The sequence below is a fragment of the Peromyscus californicus genome, unplaced genomic scaffold, assembly GCF_007827085.1.
Source record: "Peromyscus californicus insignis strain IS unplaced genomic scaffold, ASM782708v3 Scaffold_4__1_contigs__length_199733344, whole genome shotgun sequence".
Lineage (NCBI taxonomy): Eukaryota > Metazoa > Chordata > Mammalia > Rodentia > Cricetidae > Peromyscus > Peromyscus californicus.
The window spans coordinates 26,332,596-26,355,406 of NW_026294562.1; the positions used below are offsets into that span (position 1 = coordinate 26,332,596).

Genomic DNA, 22,811 nt, shown 5'->3' on the forward strand with positions numbered 1-22,811 from the left:
GTCTCTGGGAGATCAGTAGGATTAGACAAGACGTAAGTGTGTCTCTCATTACTAAATTTTGTTGGCTTTCTAAGAAGAGACAGACCAGAACACACACACACACACACACACACACACACACACACACACACACACACACACACAAACAGAGTCTCTCATTCTATGATAGCCTTCTGTTGGTTCTGGAACTCAGCCAGAAAGAAAGCCATCACCCAACATCAGTTCTTGAGCCTCTGGAACTATGAACCAGATAATCGTGTGTGTGTGTGTGTGTGTGTGTGTGTGTGTGTCTGTGTCCGCTCTTGCCACAGAGCACCAATAGAGATGAGAGGACAACTTGTGGAAGTTGAGTCTCCCCTTGTTCTTCCATGACAGTGGCAGAGAGTGAACACCAGTCACCAGGCTTAGTAATAAGTGTCTTCATGAGACGGACCATCTTGCTGGACCCCTGGCTGACCTTAATTCAAGGCAGTAAGGATGTGTACAAGGTCAGGCAAAGCCAAGAGTCTGTGGATGAGCAAGATAATGTCTTCAGCCAACACTGAACAGTTCATGATTGTAAGAAAAATTAGGGTACAACTCTTTAAAGACAGGAGGATTAGCCAAGGATTGGGATAGAGGGGCCAGTGCTGGTGCTAATAAAAGAGAGGGAAAGAGAAAGATGGGTATAGATGCTTGGTGAAGGCTGAGCATTGTGAGATTAATCTCCATCTTCCCTGGAAACATCCCAGCTCAGTTTTATTCCTTCCCTCCATCCACACATAAGAGACCATGAAACTTGTGACTGAATGAGCACAAACATGAAAAACCTGAGCTTCATATTTTAAATGCTATCGCAAGTGATCTGAACTTTTCAAACTAATAGGTTGGTTATTGGTTGTTTGCTTGCTTGTTTGCTTGCTTATGGGAAGAGTATTTTTGGTTTTTGTTGTTGTTTTGTTTTGTTTTTTGTTTTTTTGCCTCTGCCATTAACTCTTGAGAGAATGTAGCAAATTTTCCAAATGTCTAAGGTGGGCCTCCGTTTTTCCTTTCTGTAGAATGATGGGGTTGCACAAAATAGGTCAGAGATGACATATTTGTGGCAAGTGTGCTGCTGCCGCTCCCAATTCTGGTATTCTTTTATAAACTTAATCAATAGTGACACCTTTCTTGTTAAGTCTTAACACATTCTGGGACTCTTTATCAACATGATTCTTCCAGCCAGTCATCATCCATTGATGCAGATGACCAGCAAAGAAGCCAAATGAGCACTGGGCAGGGAGTAAGACCCATCATAGACCCAAGTCTCAACTCTGTCAGCTGCCATGTGACACTGAGAAATCACTTAACCACTGTGGCTCTTAGTCTCCTTTTCTGTTAAAATCTAAAAACAACCTGCAGCCAGAAGTTTTTCTGTGTCCCTCCTGGTCTTCAGTCACTCAGACCTAAGTAAACACACAGAGGCTTATATGAATTAAAACTGCTTGGCCATTAGCTCAGGCTTACTACTGACTAGCTCTTACACTTAAACTCAGCCCATTTTTGTTAATCTATATGTCACCATATTTTCCGTGGCTTTACCTGTATGCCATTACATGCTGCTCCCTGGGTGGTGGGCTGACATCTCCTGACTCAGCCTTCCTCTTCCCAGAATTCTCCTTGTCTGCTTATCTCACCTATACTTCCTGCCTAGCTACTGGCCAATCAGTGTTTTATTAAACCAGTGTACAAAAGCATTATTCCACAGTATTTCCCCTTTTCTGTTTAATTAAAAAGGAAAGTTTTAACTTTAACATAGTAAAATTATAAATAACAAAAGTTATCAAGCAAGAATTACAGTTACAATATCTAGTCTATTTATATTTGGCAAATTCAAAGAAAATATTCTATTTATCCTATATTTGTGAGGCTAAGGTTTCATATCTAACTTATCTTTTATGATAACTAAGGAAAATTATAATTATAACTATCTAGTCTTCAACTACGTCAAAGACCTCAGAAGGATGTAATATTATTACCTAAGTAAACAGCAAGTGCATTATAAGCAACTTTCAAAAATCTAGAATGACAGAGACAGCTGCCTGCCTAGACAGTTATCCAAAGTTCCTCTGTAATGTTGGGGTCTCCATCTTCAGCCCACAGGCCTAGAGTCTCTCAGTCACTTTTCTCTGTGTCCTGTAGAATGTCTGGAAGTTTCCTCTGTGAAGCAGGAACCTGAAGGACCATCTCACCTTACAAAGTTCAGTGGTCACCTTTCTATGGGTCCTGCATGTCCAATTGATACAACGTTTTGTCAAGCAGTCTAGGCAAGAACAGTTTCTTGCCCAAATGGCTATTTTTGCCAAGAAGAAGATAAATTCCATTTGGAGTGTCTTCGATGCCCATCTTTCTCTTTGAAATAAATCAATGCTACCAGGAGCAGATGTGTCTCACTGTCCAGAAAGTCTAAATTTTTAAAACATTTTAAATGCCATATTCTGTAGGTCTTTGAAGTGTTTGAAGATTACCTATTTAATTGAAATATATCTATGTATACCTAGAAAACTTAACTAACATGACTATAAATTTGATTATCATAGAAACCTAATTATTAATCTGTATTTCTTAATTTGAAAGACATTATAAGATAGTTCTTTCTTAGTAATATAAGTTAGGATAGAAAGTGAACCAGGTACATTTTGGACTTACCAAAATAGGATAGATAATGGAATATTTTCTCTGAGTTTGTCAAATGCAAATAGACTAGACATTGTTGATGTATTTATTGCTTGTATATATTGTATATAGTTATTGTACTTATTGTATATAGTTTTTCTTATATTAGTTATAACTTTTTAAATTTTTTTATTTTTATTAGACAAAAAAAGGGAAAATGTGGTGATATTTGTGCTGAAATGTGGTGATATTTTATTTGTATGTTAATAAATAAAGTTTGCCTGGAGATCAGAGGAAATAGCAAGCCGTTTTAAGTAAACACAAAAGTCAGGCAGTGGTAGCACTCACCCTTAATCTGATCACTCGGCAGGCAGGGTCTCTGTGTGTTCAAGGCCATACTAGGGAACAGAGCCAAGCATGGTGACACATTCCTTTAATCCCATTACCAACCATAGAGACCTGGAGGTCTATACAGATAGGCAGTGACAAGGAAGTGAGGTAGCTGGGCTAAGAGCCAATGAGAGGACAGAACAGCAAGGCAATAAAAGCCTAGGTAGACAGGAAGTTGTGGCATTTGGAAGCTGCAGAGCTGGTGAGGTAAGGTTGGTTGGTGGCTCTCACTATTTCCCTAATCTCTAAGGCTTTCACCCCTATATTTGGCTCCGTGTTTTTTTATTTATTAAGACCACTTAGAAATTCGGCTACAATGACCCCTTTTTACACAGTTCTTAGAATGACCATCTGAGACCATAGACATCAGGCTTCGCAAATGGCCTGGTTGGGCACATCTGAACAATTCTTGCTCCTATGGTCTCAGTGAAGTCTTGCACAGACTGTGTGCTGTGTAGATGACTGTACACACTCGGAGGAAGGCAAACAGATGACATTTGTTGCCAGTTTTCTCTCCAGCTGCGTTCAGAGTGGGGAGCTTAGCCGTAAGCACAGGATTTGAAGGGGCAGATGGCAAAGTTTGCACACCGGGGTTTGAATCACAGATCTCTTCCTCCCAGCTGTGAGGCTTGGAGCAAATTAGCTTAAAGCACTGAACTCAGTTTCTTCATCTATAAAACGGAAAACGCGGTAAATTAAAGGGTTACACCGAGGTTCTTAAAATGAACCTGTCAAACATCCCAAAGCTTGGCACCTGGCAACTGGCCATCGATGGCATTAAACCAGCAGGGCTGGGATGTCACATTATATTGTTTAGAATTTGTCCCAGGTAGGAACTTTTACATCCCACAGAACCTTGCTGAAGACTTTAAAACCTTTTCTAATCCGTTTCATGAGCTGTGAATTGAAGAGGAAAGCATCCCTGCTTTTCTGGCTTGGATTGTCCTAGAAAAATTGTAAAGAGAAAACAGAAAACCAGGCTTTGGGGGCCTGGCGAGATGCTTCAGTGGTTAAGGCACTTCCTGTGCAAGCCTGAGGAGTTCAGATCTCCAGCACGCCCATAAAAGCATCCGATGGCAGCAAGATCCTGTCACCCTAGCACTGAGTTTTGAGAGTGGGACAGAAAGACTGGTACATCCCGGAGGGTCACTGACTGGCCAGTCAAACCCAAATGGTCAGCTCCAGGTTCACTGAGAGCCTGGCATAGTAGTGCATGCCTTTAGTCCCAGCACTTGGTAGGCAGATCTCTGAAAGCTGAAGGTCAGCCTAGTCAATATAGTGAGTTCCAGATCAACTAGGGATACAAGGTGAGACCCTACATCATCGTTGTCGTCGTCATGATCATCACCATAAATGGAGAGCAATAAAGAAACACCAATATTGACCCCTGGCCTCCACGTGCTCACACAGGACAAGCACACCCACATAGACATGTACACACATATGTACAACACACACAGTAATAATAATGAAAAGAAAGCTGGGCGGTAGTCCCAACATACTGTTCAGTAGCTTCTCTCCCACGTCCATCAACAGCAGGCAGCTGTCCATTGTGGCTGAGGTTGGCTCAGTTCAGGAGGTTTTCTGTACATTCTAACAGTTTGCCTTCTGAGTGCTTAGTTAATCAAAGTACTTTAATAAAAAAATGATTTCCCCATGGGTCTGTTAGAAATTTTTCAAGCAGCCTTTTACTCAAAGATCACCACGGGGGGGTGGGGGGAAATATTTCTCATGTGGGTTAAGTCTCGGGCAAATAAAATTATCCTTTATCTTTTACTCCAGGGAATAAGAAATCTTAGCATTCTAGAAGGTTCTTGGTTACAGCCACAGCAGGAAATAATAGGAATTTTTGACATTTAGAACCTTGAGGTAGCCAATTTCTTTGGACATTCTTTGAAAAAGAGAGTGTGTCAGAAAAAAAAAATCTTTCAATAGTTTCATTGTCGTATCTGCTCCACTAATCTAAGGGGAGCTGAGGAAGACGGTGTGTGCTTAGCAAAGCGATCGTAATACAGGCAGGAATGCAAATGGATGTGGAATGGAAAACTGACTGTATCACACCAAGAGGCAGCTGCCAGCAGAACGCCTCTGCTGCCTTTTATAAACAGGGCTCTGGCCGCGTCCCTTTCCTTCCCGACCTGAGGTGTCTGGATTTCAGTGGACCATCGTCTCTGGCAGTCCTTGGTTTCCTTAGCTCTGGGTAGGATGCGAGCATTGCTCATCTATGGTGATCTCAGCCCTGACTGAAACCTCTGACCATATTTGGGCCTCTGTAATGCTCACTCCATCAACAGAAAATGCACCCGAGCAGCAGCAGCAGCAGCAGACAGCAAGCAGCAGCCACAGCCAACACAGAAAGCAAAAAAAAAAAAAAAAAAAAAAAAGAAGGTGGGAGATGGAAAAAAGGGCAGACGCCAGAGATAGAGACACACTGAGTCCCATCAGAAAGACAAGAACACCCTTCTCAGGGGTACAAAGGAAATGAGACCCCAAAACCACTACCCAGACCAGGGAGGAAGAAAGGAAAGGCCAATTTAAGACAGAAAGACAGAGACTTGAGCTTAATATCTGCTTATCCATCCACATAGGTACATTAGTATAGAATGTGTGGGTGTCCTCAACCCACTCACACACCAAAAAAAAAAAAAAGCAACACACACATACACACACACACACACACACACACACACACACACACACACACACACACACATCAACATAACGGCAGCCCCAGAAAGACCTGAACCTCATTGGCACAGAGTGTGGACATGGTAATTTGGTTTGTGTAGTTTGCATATAGAATATAGACACTAATGAGTTTGACTACATCAACGTCCCTTCAAATACAGAGAGCCTGCCTCACCTTTGCTGGGAATTTCAGCTCACGTGTGCCAAGTTCTAAGCAGCACCCCAACTCTTTTGCTTAAATTGTGGTATGCTTTAGCTGAAAGTACCTGCCTGGTTGTTTTGTTGTTGTTTCTGTCTTTATTTCTTAGTCTTTTGGTTAGAACAGGGTTCGATTTTCTGGCATGAATTCTTTCCCTGAATCACGCCCTGTAGTTCCGAAACTGTCCAGCTATTAATCCCCTAAAGTTCGGTTGACTTGTCATTTTCTGATGCTGGAATGCGTTTGTTAGAGGAAAATTATGGAAACCCCCCACCTACCCCCGACTCCCACCATTCTACCACCTGCTCTGGTAAGAGCCCCGAGTTTTGGGGATTTCCTGAAAGGAAACTCCAAGAATCTTCTGGGGTTTTGTCTCTTTCCTTATGATGCTGTGTGACTTCCATGATCTGTTTGTTGTAATGCTTCCCTGATGTAAAATACGCATACAGCATAAATAACTCCTCCCCATGATACCCCAGAACTTTCCAATCTGGAAATCTGGCCTGAGCTCTCTGCTTTAAATAAACCACAGATGATTTTTCCAAGACAGCAAGTTCCTATTGGGCTAAAACAGTACTTTTTACTATATTTACTCATTCTTAGTATGCCTGGCTACATGGATTTGGAAGATATTTTGATGCTGTATTGTGTATATTGTGCAAAAAAAAAATGCTACTAGTATAACATTTCTCAGTGTTGTGTCTTTTCTTCGTTGTTCTATGTATTGCTTTTTGTTGTGTGGTGTTTTGATCGTGTTCTGACAAATACAGCTTGCTTGGAGTCAGAGGGTGGAGTTAGCCACTGGCTGACCTAAATTAACCACAGAGGCTTTGGAAGACTGAGGACGGCTAGGGCAGGAAGTAGTAAGGCGGGACAGAAAAGGATCTGGCTCTCTGTTTAGAGGAAGAAACGGGAGCAGGTAGGGAGGACTGGTGGCTTCTCTGCTTCACGGATCTTTCAGGCTCTTACACAATATCTGACTCCTGAATTTTTATTGATAAAGAATAATTAGAGTAGCGCTTCATCTTTTTGCTCTGGATTTTATTCTGCCTGGTACTATTATTGTCCTTTCTATATATTTCAGTAGCATTTATATGCTATCTCCTTCCAGCCCTCTTTTTTTTCTTTTTTTAGATAAGAGTCCCACTCTGCAGCCCAGGTTTACCTCAAATTTCATGGCCTCCTGCCTCAGCCTCCTGAGTGCTGGGATTGCAGGCATGAGCCACCAAGCCTGGCCTCAGTGTCATTCTGGCATAAGCATCTCATAAACAGCATAGATTTGGGTTTTCATTGTTTTACAGTAAATAAGAGTATCTTTTTTAGTGGGGGTGGGGCTGGGGGGGTGGCCCACGCCTTTAATCCCAGCACTCAGGAGGCAGAGCCAGGCGGATCTCTGTGAGTTCAAGGCCAGCCTGGTCTCCAAAGTGAGTTCCAGGAAAGGCACAAAGCTACACAGAGAAACCCTGTCTCGAAAAACAAAAACAAAAAAAAGTATCTGTTGTGCCCAGATGTGACCCCCAGAGAGACCACCAAAGACAAGCATGCCAGAATGCAAAAGCAAGGTTTAATTTTGGATATCCTAGGCAGGGACTCCGTCCAATACATCCAACGCAGTGGAGGCTGGAGGAAGCGTCCGCCTGTCTGCAAGCTCAATTTTTAAAGGGAAAAATCACAAGGTTACACCGTTTAGGGGTGCTAGTACGGGTACAATTCTGATTGGCTCGCTTCTAGGGGCTTTCTAGAAATCATGGCTTAATCTTACTTCTAAGGGAGTGGTTGCCCGCCACCATTTCTCATTGGCTGCCCTCAGGTGGGGGCATTTTTATGGTCAGTTACCCTGGAAACCAGGGAGACGACATTCCATAGTCTGGCAGGCATTACCTCGTGACTACCTTGTGACTCTGTACTTTTATACTTCCTGGTTTCTGGAATCTGGACTGACTTGTTTCAGTAACTATTGGCCTATTCCTAGAAGGAGAAATCTTAGGCCTTAGTTTTTGGGTGAAGGCATTTTGGTCTTATTTCTAAGATGGCTCATTTTGGTCTCACAGTATCTTTTTTATGTTCTTAAGATAATTTGTGTTTCATTCACTTTTCCTCTTGATTTTTGTGGTAAGATACACATGAGAGTTACAGTTTTACCTTGGGTAAGTGTACAGTTTAGTGCTGTTAAAGTCATAGTATACAACACTGACCACCACTCACCTCCATGACTCCTGACACGTGGAAAACCAAACTCCATATTCCAACTCCCTACTTGTCTTTTCCCCAGTCTTTGAGTACACTTGACTTTCCAACTCCATGGTTTTGTTTTAAACTAAGTGCCAAAGACAAGGGAGATAATAAAGTGCTTGTCTTTGGGACTTACCTCACAAAGCATAATGTTGTCAAGTTTCATCCATATTGTATCCTTTGCTGGAAGAACCCTCCTTCCCAAGGCTGAATGATATTTGATTATATGTAAATGCTATTCAGGTCTTTTCTGTTTCTCTCTTGATGGACACTTGGGATGCTTCCGCATGTTAGCCTAGGCTGCTATAAATGTGAGTGTATAAATATCTATTCAAGGGGCTGGAGAGTTGGCTCCTCGGTCAAGAACAATGACTGCTCTTGTAGAGGACCGGGATTCCATTCCCAACACCCACATGTGACCCGCAGCAGTCTGTAATTCCAGTCCTAGGGTGTTTGACATCTTCTTTGGTCTTTTTTGGCACCAGGCACAAATGTGGAGCACATACATACATGGAGGCAAAATACTCATGCAAATACAATAATAAAATAAATATTTAATAAATAAATAAATGTTAAAAAACAAAAATATTTGCAAGATCCTGTTTTTAATCCTCTTAGGTTTATAGCCAGAGGTAGAATTGCTAGTTCCTAAGACTAGCTGTCACTTAAGGGGCTCATGTAACTCATTTATGTTTAGAGATTTATGAATGGATCTGTCTTATATTCCTTCCACTTTAATTCATATTTTAAAATTTTTATTTATTATTATTGGTGTGGGGGTGGACATGTGCTATTGCATGCATGTGGAGGTCAGTGTGTGTGTGTGTGTGTGTGTGTGTGTGTGTGTGTGTGTGTGTGTGTGTTGTGGACATTTGCTATGCACTCATGTGGAGGTCAGAGGACAGGTTTACATAGTTGGTTCTCTTCTTTCCTTTATGTAGTTTTCACGGATCAAACCTAGGTCATCAGGCATGGGCAGCCCGTCCTCTATTTTTGCTGGACCCCTCTCACTGGACCCTTTGTTCATATATTATACTCATGTATTTACTGGTATATTCAGTAAATATATTTTCTTCACTCTCTTATCCTCAGATACAGGATCTTGGGAGACTGCAAATGAGTTTTGGTTGTAACCATGGTGATGCTGATGCCCAGTCCAAGTGCACCTTTAGACACAATATCTGAAAGGAACCTTGTCTTCAAGTCAACAAAGGCCGACTTTGACAAAGCTCTCTGATTAGCGACTGCCATTTGCACTAGGTAGGAGTCAGCTTGACTTTGAATTGTAGCCCCTCCCTCCACATTCTCTCGCTGTGTGAGTTTGAGTATTTAATTGGCTTCTGCACCTGCTAATTTCCTCATTTGTAAGCTACCAGAGTGATTGAAGAGCTCACCTGGAGCCGGAAGCATTTCTCTCTTGGGTCTAGGCTCAGTGCAGAGTCTGAGCCACGTCAATGGAAAAAAAAAAAAAAATGCGTCCCCTTCGGTTTGTGGCTGCTTCCTTTCAGAGCTGGGGTCTGGTTGGTATGCAGAAGGCATGTGAGCTATGTAATCTGCTTGTCATCATGAGAGGAGGCAAGTGGCAGGCCATTGGTTGAAGCACATCCGGAGGACTGTGGTGGGCCTTGGAATTCCTAGATAAGGAAGTGCTAAGCAGTCTGCAGGCTTCTGCTGCTGGCCAGGAGAGGCAGAAGCACGGTGACTCTGAGGGCCACCAAATAAGGAAGGACATCATTTTTCTCTACCTTATCTGTGTGCATGCCAGTGAGCAGAGTGACTTGCCTCGCTCACGGCAGCATCCCCAAACATGGTTTGGAAGAGACCTAGGTGCTGCCTTGAACCGAGAGGTGCAGCCAGGAAACAAACAGATCAAACACTCCTTTCTTTTTTTCCGTGATTTCCGTCCTTTCGTTTCTTACCTCCTCCTTCTGTTGACATTCGTCATTAACCTAAAAAAGAGAACAGCTGTCCTTTTCCCAAAGCTCCGGTGACCCTGCCCCACCCAAGTGTGACTAGCCCAGGTTGGTGATTCTGATCTGTTGCCAAGCCAAACTGGCTCCCCGGGGAGCCTTTTGGTAGGTTTCCAGGGGCCGTTTCCTCGCCAAGCATTCCTTTTCAGTGAGAGGACATTTTTTTTTCATCCCTGATAAACAACCCCGGCCTGCCACAGCTGAGAGGGGTGCCTGGCTCTCCTGCTGCTCACTTCATCCCCAGCCCATCCAACCCCCAGGCATCAATGGCTCTGTGAATTCCTTTGTGAAACCCAAGATCCTTGTCTCCAGAGAAGAGCAGAAATCCCCAAGGGGCTTCAGGCTCCCTCCTCCCTGAAAGTTCTGCTCCTGGCATCAGGAGAGTCTGTGTTTGCAAACAGGCCCTTCCTCTTCTTGGATTCAGTTTAGAAAGCTCAGGCAGGCTCCTTCAATGAGAGAGACTGGTCACCTTGACTTCACACTTGCAGATCTACAGAGAGAAAATGACAAGCCTGGGTGTCAGGGGGAGGGGAACAGTTAAAAGGATCTGAACCCCATCACTATCAGAGGATGAATGCCAATTCCACTTCCCGGAAGGCTAATGTGCCCTCCAAGTGCTGAGCTGGAGGGTTAGAGGTGGGACACCAGATAATTAATCCCAGCACTTGGAAGGCAGAGGCAGGTGGATCTCTGTGAGCTCAAGGCCACCTTGGTCTACATAATGAGAGAGGCTGTCTGATAAAAGGGGCAGGAGAAAAATAAATAGTAGGAGAAAGGTTGATTGTGTAGCTCCTACCTCCCCCAACCCCCATTAACCCTCCTTCCTGAAGATTTTATTTTCAGTTTAGCAGTTTCTTAATATACATTTCCTTGGGCTGCAGAGGTGGCTCTGTTTTAAGAGTGCTTACTCATCTCTCAGAGGACCTGGGTTTGGTTTCCAGCATTACACGCTGGCTCTGGACCCACTGTCACTCCAGTTACAGGGGTTCTAATGCCCTCTTCTGGACTCCTCAGACACTGCCCACACAGGGTGTACGTAAACTGACTTGGACACACCCATATTCACATAAAATAGTGGATTCAAAAGTAAATCTTTAAAATATGTCTTTCTTTTAACACAGAATTTAGAAGTGGCCTGGTTAATTATCACCTGGCAGGATCTCAGAAGACTGGCCTTTTAAAATAAGATGTCGTTTTGGTGGGAAGAAATGTAGAAAGACCTCAGCTCTACCCTCTGCACTGGGGACGATGCATTTCATGGTCCCTGAGAGCTAAGGGTCAAATTTTCTCCTGAATATAGAGTGGTTGGGTAAGTCAGTGTGCTGTCCTTGTACCATCCTCAAAATACTCCCCACACCATTTCTAGCCTCATTGAGTGACAAGAAAACAGGTCATGGTGATGCTCTTCCGGTCTGATGGGTCTTTTCTCCTAATCCGTTCAGCTGCCCTGCCACACAGAGAGCATAATGCCCAGAGGAGCCTGATTCTGGGCATTGCTGTGGCTCCATGGCGCCTCTGGGAACGTGACTGCTGCTTTGTGAGAGCAGACTGGCTACTCACCGGTTTGCCCCTTCCAATGAGCTAAGCTGGGACCATCTTCTCTTTAGTCTAAGCACTCAGTGCCTAGTGGGTGCCAGGACTGCTTGAAGAGCTTGGTGTAGAGGGAAACTGATATTCTTGCTTCAGGGAACTCAAGTCGTTGGGTCCCTGTCTTACTAATTTTTTTTTTTTAATTTTTGAAACATGTAGGAAGTCGAAGAAAAAGTACTAAGCGCGCCTGTACCATCTTTGCCATTCATTGATATTAGTGATTTTATTTCCTTTGGTGTGGTGTTCATGTGCACTCACTTTTTCCTCACTTTTCTTTTTCTGAAAGTTTAGAGCAAGTACCTCATTCCTAAGCACTCAGAATACCATCTTGGAAGCATAAGATTCTCCTCCATCACTGGCAAAGCCATTGTCTTGCTCAAGAAAGACTCTCTTTAGCCAGGCAGTGGCACACCTTTAATCCCAGCACTTGGGAGGCAGAGGCAGGTGAATCTCTGAATTCAAGGCCAGCCTGGTCTACAGGGCAAGTTCCAGGACAGCCAAGCATTCACAGAGAAACCCTGTCTCCTGTCTTGGAAAACAAAAAATAAAAAGCAAGATAAAATGAAAAGCAGGACTCTCTTCAGTTCAACCATGCTATCTGCAATGACACCCCTAGCTCTCAGTTGTCCCAGGAACACAGTTTATGGCTTTTCTGTTTTAAGTGACAAGATCCAACTGAGGCTGGTTCCTCTTAGTCTAGGAAGAATCCCTCTTTCCTGTCACAGAGCCTTTTGAAGAACCCTTGTTGTCTGTCTGTCTCATGGAATGTCCTGCAGCTGGCATTTGTCTGCCTGCTCCCTTGCGGCCAGGTTCAGGTTAGACAATTTTGCAAGGATTTTACACAAGTAATAGCTTGTGTTTCTTAGTTGTCATAGTTTCAGAAATTCGTGCTTTTGGGAAATGTGACAAGAATAAGTTCAATAAACACATACTGAGTCGGTAATTTGTCTCTGTGTGACCTCTTCAGGAGTCACTTGTTTCAACGTGTGACATTAGGGGACTAGATGTGACAATATCAAAGCCCTTTTTACCCTCCAAACCCTAAAGCTCAGCAGGAGTAACCTTTGAGGAAAGTAACCTCCCTCCGTGGAGGGAGTGTGGTAGTTCACACAGGTTCCATGGCAGGAACTTCAATTTTTCTCTACTTTGACTAGCAGAAATCATTGTAGAAATCGTTGTTGATGGCGACAGTCTTCCCTGATGTTGAGGCAAACAGACTAACTGCCAAGATTTAGGTGAGCCACGAGAAATTTGTGTCACAACAACAGTCGTGATGTGTCAGAGGTCTTAGTCCTTGGTGTCTACCTGCCTGCACCCGGGTATTCCAAAGGGCCTGTGGCTAGACAGTGCCTTGCCAGTGTCTCTCTTGACTGCAGAAGATTTAGAGTGGAGATGACTTGTGGCAGTCTCTGTTTTATTAGGAACTACAAACTGCACCAAGACACTTTTTTCTTTTCTTTTTTTTTTCAATAATCTTTCTTGAAGTCAGAAATTGCATTTTAAAAATGATTTTCTCCTGCTTTAATAAATGGCTAAAAATGTTAAGATGGGTTTTCTCCCTACGTTTGCAGTCACAGAAGCACTTATCTCTCACCCCAAGCGGATGTCCTATGTAATTGGGTGTGAAGTAATTCCAAAGTTGCATCAGAATCTCTTCAGGGCGTTGCTATGACAATTACTTCTTTTGAAAATATAATTAAAAAAAAAAATCCAGCCCTGCTTCATTACCAATTTTTCAGCATCCACAATAAATTTGGCCTTTCAAAAAGTTGGGGGGTGGGGGGGAATAATTGCGCAATCATACTTTAACTGATTCTTCTTGAAGTTGTAATAGAGAGTAAAGTCATCCTTATCACGGCCTGAGAATGATTCTTAAGGATTTTTGCCTTTCTAAAACTGTGGAAATTAGTGAAGAAGTCTAAACAATAACCTGTTGTTTGGGGGAAACATGAATTTTAATAGAAAGTCACAGGCAATCCTTCTGACTCTTATCACAAAGGAAAGGACTTTGCCGAGACAGAGCAGAGACACTAAAGCGGAGGGTTGATCAAAATATCTAATTGCAGTGTGGTGGTTCACCAGTGATCCTGGCACTTAGAATCAGGCAGGGGGATCATGAGTTCAAGGCCAGTATGGATCTCACAGTGAGACAATGACTTCTTCTCCTCCTCCCCCTCCTCTCTTTCTCCAATCTTTGGGCTACTTAGTAAACCTGAGAAAACAAACATACTCAAAGTAATCCCTATGATTGGTTTGGTTTGGGCCTCAGCTTGATGTTGATATTTTAATTCATGTCAATAGAAGGTGTGACTTGAAAAAAAACTCCGATTGGAGGGGTTTGGCCTTGGCTGCTCACTTGGCTGGTGAAAGCCTTATAACCATGTTCCTTTTTTGAGGTTTTGGAAAATTACTGTTGTGATCAATACATGATGTTGCAGTTATGGGCATTTATTTCCATTTTTTGCTTCTGTGATTTCCAAGGTTTCAATTAAACTTTAGACCCTGTGGTGGTTTGAATAAAAATGGCCCCTGTAGGTCCATAGGGAGTGGCACTATTAGGGGGTATGGCCTTGTTGGAGTAGGTGTGGCCTTGTTGGAGGAAGTGTGTTGCTGGGGCAGGCTTTGAGGTCTCAAAAATTCAAGCCATACTCAGTGTGGCAGTCTCCTCCTGATGCCTGCAGTTCTAGATGTAGAATTCCCAGCTCCCTCTCTAGCACCATGTCCGCCTGTGTGCCACCATGCTTTCCACCATGGTGGTAGTGGACCACACCTCTGAACTGTAAGCCAGCCCCAGTTAAATGTTTTCCTTTGTAAGAGTAACTATGGTCATTGTGTTTCCTCATCGCAATAAAACCCCAACTAAGACGGAAGTTGGTACCAGAAGTGAGGTATTGCTGTAGTAAGTCTTCCATGGTTTTGTTTGGAGGATAGGACTTTGGGACTTTCAAATTAGAAAAGCAATTGAACACTTTAAGTGGGGCTTAATGGGACATCCTAGTAGGAACATGGAAGGCAGTGGTGCTGAGGGTGACTCGCACTATGGGGGGCCTGGCTCAAGAGGTTTCAGAGGACACATACATACTCTTATGATGTTTTAGCTAAGATGCTTTTCACCTTCATCTGAAAAGTCTGTTGGAGGCTTAATTGAGGAGTTTTGTATTAATGACATTGGCAGAAGAAATCTCGAAACAGCCTAGTACTGACTCTGTCATGTGGTTATTAGTGTTCACTCTTATTTAGACCTATAATGAAAAGGAACAAGCTGAGCAAGGAAAAACACACAGTGTATAGCTGGAGGAAGAAAGGGGCACCAGGAAGTGAAATAGAGCTAAATCTTGTGTTCAAGAAGAGAAACCGATTAAAGAAAAGCCAGATGTTAAATGGAATAAAGGGGGTGGTGAGCTCAGGGCAAGGTCCCACCCAGCTAGACTTCCAAGTTGTGAAAAGGGATTAAAGAAAAGTTTAGGGCTGGGTGTGGTGGTGCACACCTTTAATCTCAGGACTCAGGAGGCTGAGGCAGGCAGATTTCAGAGTTCAAGGCCAGCTTGGTTTACAGAAAAAGTTACAGAACACTTAGGCAGTGAAGGAAACCATTGAAAACAAAGCTGATGAAGACGTAATTGAATGGGGGGCGGGGTGAGGTGTATGTCTCAGCCCCAGCAAGTAGCAGAACTTGGCAGCTTCAGCCATGTGCTTCTGGCTTTAGAGTTAAGGATACAAGAAAAGGGTTATGGAATCTCCCTCCACAACTAAGGAAAACCACTGAGGCCAGGCATGTATCAGTGGGGTCAATGCATGGAAGCCTTGAGAGGCCATTGCATGAAGCTATGAAAGTGAAGCCTAGAGTGCCTTGAAGACCCAAAATGTTGAAGATGCCAGAGTCATGGAATACCTGCTGAGGAAAGCTCCTAAAAGAGAGTAGAACCAGTACCAGAGAGAGGAGTGGTGTGTTGTGAGTCAACAAAGCTGAAAGGAGTTGGAGATTTGAAGAGCACTTTCACATTAGACATGGAGATGAAGAGTGTAAAGCCAACATGGAGAAACAAGTTTCCTTGTCTCATAAGATACACACACACACACACACACACACACACACACACACACACACACACACACCATAACTTCTGCCTTCATTCACTCTTCTTGAGTTGGGGTAGATGAAGTGTGTTACAGTGCAAGTTCTCTTAAATAATTCAGCAAAACTATAAACCCCACAAGGACAGAGAAGTCTGTTTCTTGTGAGGAGAAAAAATATATGACACACAGTAATTTTCTTTTTATTCTCTCTCTCTCTCTCTCTCTTCCTAGTGCTGGGAACCAGACCTAGGGACTGGGACTGGACATGGGAGAACTCAACCACCAAGCTACACTCTCAGCCTGGAATGAATTCATTTTATTAACTTGTTTGTTTCCCATGGTCTTCATAAAGACAGTCATTAATAATCAAATTCTGAGGTCAAGATCAGGACAGCTGGACTGTCCAGTACAACTTAAAGAGCACACCCATATGTAAATCTGCATCCTAGAGTAACATTCTGAAAATTGAGTGGAAATTAAAAACAGGTAGGAAGTTTTCTTAAACATTAGTTTTTGTTCTATAGTGCAGAGATTTGTATTTTATGTATCTGGAATCCTGAGTGTGAGTTTTCATTTGTTTGTTTTTTAAGTTTCGTGGCCCTCTAAGATGCACTAGTCCTCAGAACCACCACCCTAGGAAATGTTAACTTACATCTCTGGGACTCTAACTGGGAGGTTGCACTCTTTAGGGTGTGTTGGCATTTGAAGGAATATAATGAAGTGCTACCCTTCAGAGTCCTCAGCCATAAGAATTTACCTTTAACTTTCTTTACTACTACAGGATTACCTGTCAATTACCATGGGAAATGGTGTAATTTATTTCACACTAAAAGGAGAATTCAAGCTATGTGGTTTGGCTAGAAATGAATTTAAGGATCCCACTGGATTTCAGCTAAATATTTATTTAGCCCCATGGCTTGCCTAGCATCTGTCTATGCCTTTGAAGTCCCAGGCCCTTAGTGAATGCTAAGACTCAGTCAGATCTTGAAAGTTAGCTGAAGTCAATTGCTAGAATGGAATTATCTGCATTTGCCTCAAGTAAACTTTTTACAGGGGACATTGTCCATTGACTAGATTTCCCTGACTCTAGTATCTGTGTCGTTGTGCCCACTGGCTGAGATGAGTTTATGTGAAGAGCAGAATTTACAGCAAGCTGCTTTATTCACTCTTGCACATTACCTACTGTCAGGCTGAGAGCCCAGGAGTCAGACAGATAGGGAGAGGGTTCATGGTTAGGTAAGAAAGGTGAATTTCCAAGGTGGCCAGCTTCTTCCTCAACCTCCTGACTTAAGACAAAAGCCTGGAAACTTTTGTCTCAGGCCAGCAGGCCCCCTGCTGATGGATTGGCTCAACAAGTTCAAGGCTGGATCAGGACATGTCATACAACAGGGGCAGACCAATCAATCATCCTACCCATCTTCAAACTGACCAACCCTAAATTAAGGGAGGAAAACTCTTCAGAGGCTTTAAAACCCCCAGACCTCCAGGAGAGACTAGGTCTTTTTGGTTTCTCAAGTCTCCCCCTTGCTCACAGAGAGTCTTTTTCTCTGTGTGTCTATTACATGTGTGTGTTTCCTCACCCCCAATAAATGCCTTTACTCCTAATTTTGTCTGTGGTAAGAATTCTCTACTACTGCTTCTTGTGCTTCAGAATTTTCCTACCTTTTAATTCTTTAACTGGTAGAGAAAACAAACCCAGTCAGGAACCCTAGACTGTGGCATCATTTTCAGACTGTATCACTTTGGGGGCTTGTCTGGGATTTCTTTTGTAGACTGTATCAAGGCCTCTGGGATTAGACCTCCAGCCTTTACCTACCTAGTGTCAGGAGGCATCTAGTATTCTGAACAGGAACTCTCTGTCCACTCAAGACAGTCCTATCCAGAGCCCAGAGTAGAAACATTTCAGTTTTCATGCTTGTCTCTTGACAGTGGATGCCACAATTCTGCTCAAAATGTCCCTAGCACTTTTGTGTTGTTCGTATATGGATGATTCCATTCCTGGTTGGCAGGTGAGGGGAAGCAACCTTAAAGCTTGTTTGCTTGCTTTCCTGACTTCCCTTTGGCATTTTCCAATGAGTCATCCTTGGCTGTAAGGACGCTTGGATTCGGGGCATTTGTCTGAGCCAAGGAAGGTGAGCAGGAGCTGGGACTGGGAGGCTATTAAGGGGGTGGCAAAGAAACAAGTGTAAGTGCAACAGTGGAACAAGATGTCTTCCAAGTCAGGATCTGGCCACAGTCCTTGGGGCTCTCCTTTTAGTGTTGAGTTAGGTTGTTTAAGGTCAAGGAATGTTAATAACAATAAAATTTGATGTACTTTATAAAATGCCTTCCATTACAGCAAATAAAAGCAAACATTGTGAAAAAGTGCCCTGCTTGTAAACAGAAGTCAAATAAGATATGCATTTCCAGTGCAAAAATCATCCAGCTTCTTAAAAGAATGAGGCAGATTTGTTTGTGCCGGTAGAGAATGATCTCCAAGGCCTGTTAGTAGTGGAAAAAGTCATACATCAAATCAACACTCAGTAAGAGCTCAAGAGAACAATATTCTCTAGGTTATTGATCTTTCAAAGTGATGTGCATGTTACTCATGCAATTAAAAATAGAGCCAGATGTGCGAAAATGAAATATTTGGTATTGATGCAGAAAGACAAAATTACCCCTGGAGTTGAACTATATATAGCACCTGAACCTAGGTGGGTCTGAGCACCTTTTCAAGTGCTGGGTACTAGTAGTGAATGCTTTTCTGTCTCACATATTCTCTTGCTCTACAGAGGATTTTGATCATCTGTCATTTCATCCATCAACGCATAAATCCCAAGAAGACAGCACAGTCCCACCAGCTGAGCCCCAGGGTCATTCTCTTGCTGGTCCTCATCAACGATGCTTGATAATACATTGCTAAATGATTAGAGATTCAACTAAGAGATTTGTTGCTTTAATCCATCTTGGCAAAGAAAAGCTATGCCCAGAGGCTCTGATAAAGCCAAACATACAAACCTCTGAGTTTATCTGCTATGTGAACTTTTATAGGAAGGAAGAGCCTTAAAATCAAGTGATGGGAGCTTTCTCTTCCAGTTGAGAAGTTTTGCCCTCGATTTTGATGAATACAAATGATTTAAAATACAATTTTTCCTTATCTGTCGTTAGGGACCTAACTGCATCTAGGCTCAAAAAAATCTACACTTAGGACTGAAGTTTAGCTCAGTGGTACAGCCCTTGCATAGGTATCATGAGGCCTTGTGTTCATGCCCAGTACTGTGAAAACCCAAAATCCAAACCAGAATAAGCACTCAAAAGATCCTGTCATGTTTAATAATGACAAACCTAACCCAGTGGGGACAAGTCAGCCTGGCAGTGGCTTTGCCAACCTTGAGTGCTTCCTAGTTCATCCCCTTTGTGAAATTCAGCTCATTCCAACACCCCTTCAAGCCCAGTCTCTACAAAGTGTTCATTGGGATTTCCAGGAGCTTCTCATTCAGGATCAGCCTGATTCTAGGGGGAAACCACTTGAATGGAGAGGGCAACAGTTTGGGTAAGCCTTCCTCCCCATTTTGTATTCTTGGAAGTGGTGTGCTTACAGAAAGCCTTCAATCAGTTATGTTTGGGCTCCGAGTAAATCTGGGTAGGAACTGTGAGGGGAAATTTGATCTGGTCTCGTGATTTTCTGCTTCTCGTGGGTGGAACTTTGAGAACCCCACTATCTAGCTGGGCATTTACAGCAAGTTACTGAGTGTTTCTGTGCCTCGATCGCTTCTCTGTAAAACCAGATCCTTGGCTTTGCTGAGCTTGGAAGGCACAAAGAACTCTGGGATTCAAGACTGCGCAACAACCCAGAGTCCTTCCTCAGAGGAAAGCGCTCATGCTCCTCTTAGTTCTGAGTCAGGCCTGGAATATAAGGATGAAAAAAGCGACGACATAGCTGCTTCTCCTTCAAGAGATCAAAGAAAACAGTGTCAGCCATGAAAAGTAAGGGAGCTGCGGCTGTCCTTCAACAGCTCTCTCAGGACAGGACATTGGAGAGGTGAACTCCTGGAATACAAGGTAGCAGTCAGTGTGTTGATTTTCAGGACAATGTCTCATTCTGAAGGTTCTAGAAACACAATTTATTGGATGGATATTTTAAGCCAGGAAGAATGAGACTAGCAACCACGTTCGATGAATGGTGAATTTGAGGAAGGACAGACATAGAAGGTCAACATAACAAACATAACGTCCTAATTAACACTTCCCTCCAGTACTAACACCCTCCTTTCATTCTTCTTTCATTAAAAAAATAAAAAAAGTCCTGCAAGTGACTTTGAAGATAGAATCTTTTCCTTGAACTATAAAAAGACTTAACTATTTATATTGTTCATAATTTAACACCTCAGTGATGAGAAGCCAGAAACATGTATTTTTACCTCTTACAGGGGCAAAGCTTGTGGCTTTTTTGTTTCAGTGTGAGGAACAGAACATGATAGCCTCATGCATCTAGGCAAATGCTCTATCATTAGCCCACAAATCTCCAGCCCCAAATCTGCATTTTTCTCAGGCTCAATCAAACTTTCCCTCACAGCATTTGAAAGCTTTATCTCAATGACAGTGTCAAGGTCGTGTTTCTGCTAATAACTGGCCTCCTATCTTTCTTTGGACCACACTGATCCATTATGAGGGAAACACTCTTGATTAGCCTTCAGTTTTAGAACACAGTAAGCATGCCATGTGCTAATTATGGCCAGTGACACCATAAAATAAAAGTGCATTACTTAATGCTTTCAATTTCTTATAATGATGGTAAGGTGGCATGTCATGGGGCCATTTTAGCCCCAGACATCACTCCAGAGAATTCCAAACAGATATAGACAAGTGCCACCAAAACCCATCTCCTTTGCCTCGGGCTGTTTATCCACAGGAATAGGATGTCCTGAAGCAACACTTCCCCCAACTGGAGTGCTGATAAGTCCAGTTATCAGAAAGATATTGCTGTGAGTGTGATGCACAGAGCTTGCATTTTCTTGATAGGTTAGTCATATGAAAGCTGGCAAAGAAGGAAAAAGAGCAGCGATGTGGTGCAATACTAACAGACAGCTGTCCCTGGCTTCCCGATAAGTAGGATGACTCGCATTGCTGAGCCGTGTGGTCACTGCCAAAGGAATGGCCCTCTCACATTTCCTCCTGATTCGTATACACTGTGGCCAGCTTGTCATCTCCCTCTTGGGCTTCCCAGACACTGAGTCTGGAATGAAAATTCACCTGCCTCTGAGTTGGCCACTGGTGGGGGCAGGGGTGATACTTGACTTCCCAGGTTGGAAGATTATCTCACCCAGCCCTAACTATATAACCAGCTGGTGTGGAGGGGCTCCGCAGGGCCAACTCCAGGGGTTCATCCACGAGAGAGAAAAACATACAGACTCACTGCCGCCAAGATGATGGTGCTGAGAGTGGAAGAGCTGGTATGTAAGACGTCTTCCTTGCCTGACAAAGCTTGGTTCATCTTGGCTTTTATTCGAAAGCTCAGATGCTCTTTCTTTTTTGGGTGTAATTTAAGGGAAGTCTTCAAATGTCAAGTATGGAACAGGGTTTGTTTATGTGATACACAAGTGAAAGTGGGAAAAAAACCAGAGCTGACAGCAATGTATTTTCTTGTTTATTGTCTTCTCCTTGGGTTTCATTACTATAGTGTGCAATAATGTAGTTACACAACTTGGGGTACAGGTTTTACTGCAAAAGTAAATGTCTGGACACTTTACAACTCAAGGCTCAAATGAAAGAATTGAAAAGTAAGTGGGGGTGTGTTAGAGAATTTCCTAAGAGAAAGTGGGTTGTGTGGCTAAAAGTAAATGCAACCTGATGCGCACCTTGTCTCACTCTGTGCCTCTGACAGTGCCCTGCCTGGATGTGGCAGTCCTCAGGGAGGAAGGGCTGAGGACCTCCTGCAGCATCTTTTGTGGAGAGTGACCCTGGGATGGGCAGCAGTGGTTCTGACCTCACCGTGTCCCTCACATATAGGTAACAGGGAAGAAGAATAGCAGTGGAGCCACAGGAGAATTCCTTCCTGGGGATTTCAGAGATGGAGAATACGAAGCTGCTGTGGCCTTGGAGAAACAGGAGGATTTGAAGACGCTTCCAGTCCACCGTGTGAGCCTGGAGGAGCAACAACAGAGACGTGAGAAGCAGCGAGAGACGGAGGTGAGGACCCATGGAATCTCCTAGTGGGAGGCTGGGGTGTGGAGGTCCTTGAAGAAGAAGAGAAGAGAGAAGGAAAATAAATAAATAAATAAATAACCATTCGAAAGATGTCTCCACCAAATTCTAACCCACAAAGATGCAAAGAAGCAGTATACATGGAAATGGTTTGGGAAATGATTCTTAGATGAGACCATGACCTCTGGATTCTGAATCAATGACTTTCTGAGCTATGGCCATGTTTTGATCAAAAGAGAAAAAGAATCATAACCAGGGAAGCCCCAATGGCACATACTGTTTACTTAATGTTGAACCAGGATTTCTTCTTTTTGATAACATTAGTTATCATAGATCATAGTCAGAATAAGTTTGCTATATTTATTGACATTTATTTTTGTTGAAGTTTTTACTGAAGTTGTTTTAGCTAATATAATAAGATGTGCACTCGTTGGCAGTGATCTCTGTTTCTGAGACTCTGAGTAGTGGGGACCACTTGAGAGAGAATGCATTGATATTTGAGAACTTATGTATTTTCTTTCCTAGGTAAAACATACTTTAGTTTCTGAGAGTAAGAAAACAAATTCCATAGAAATCTGAAGTTTTCTTTCTGCCAGTACTAATTACAAAATGATAACTGAGAGACTCCATTGTACCTCCATCCACTTAGTCAAGAACCAGTTCTACGAGCAAAGAAAGTAAATATGACTCAGATTAAAATTAAACCCCAGATACATAATGGAAAAAAATCACTGAAGTCAGACATTTACTTAAAAGCGTTTTAAATTTCCTTTATGAGAAAACCATTCACATACTTCCCTCAGACTTTACAGGTTTTGTTTATACACCACCACAGTTAGAACTCACCA

At 42.9% G+C, this 22,811-nt stretch overlaps 1 protein-coding gene across 6 annotated transcripts in view; it reads left to right on the forward strand.

The window, feature by feature from the left end:
• Ankrd1 (ankyrin repeat domain 1) overlaps nt 1-22,811 on the forward strand; it is a 237,738-nt gene that overhangs the window by 208,034 nt on the left and 6,893 nt on the right. For all 6 annotated transcript variants that reach the window (XM_052714275.1, XM_052714276.1, XM_052714278.1 and 3 more), the window contains one exon: nt 21,769-21,948. In XM_052714275.1, coding sequence (XP_052570235.1) covers nt 21,769-21,948 — 180 coding nt within the window. The remainder of the gene's footprint in view (nt 1-21,768; nt 21,949-22,811) is intronic.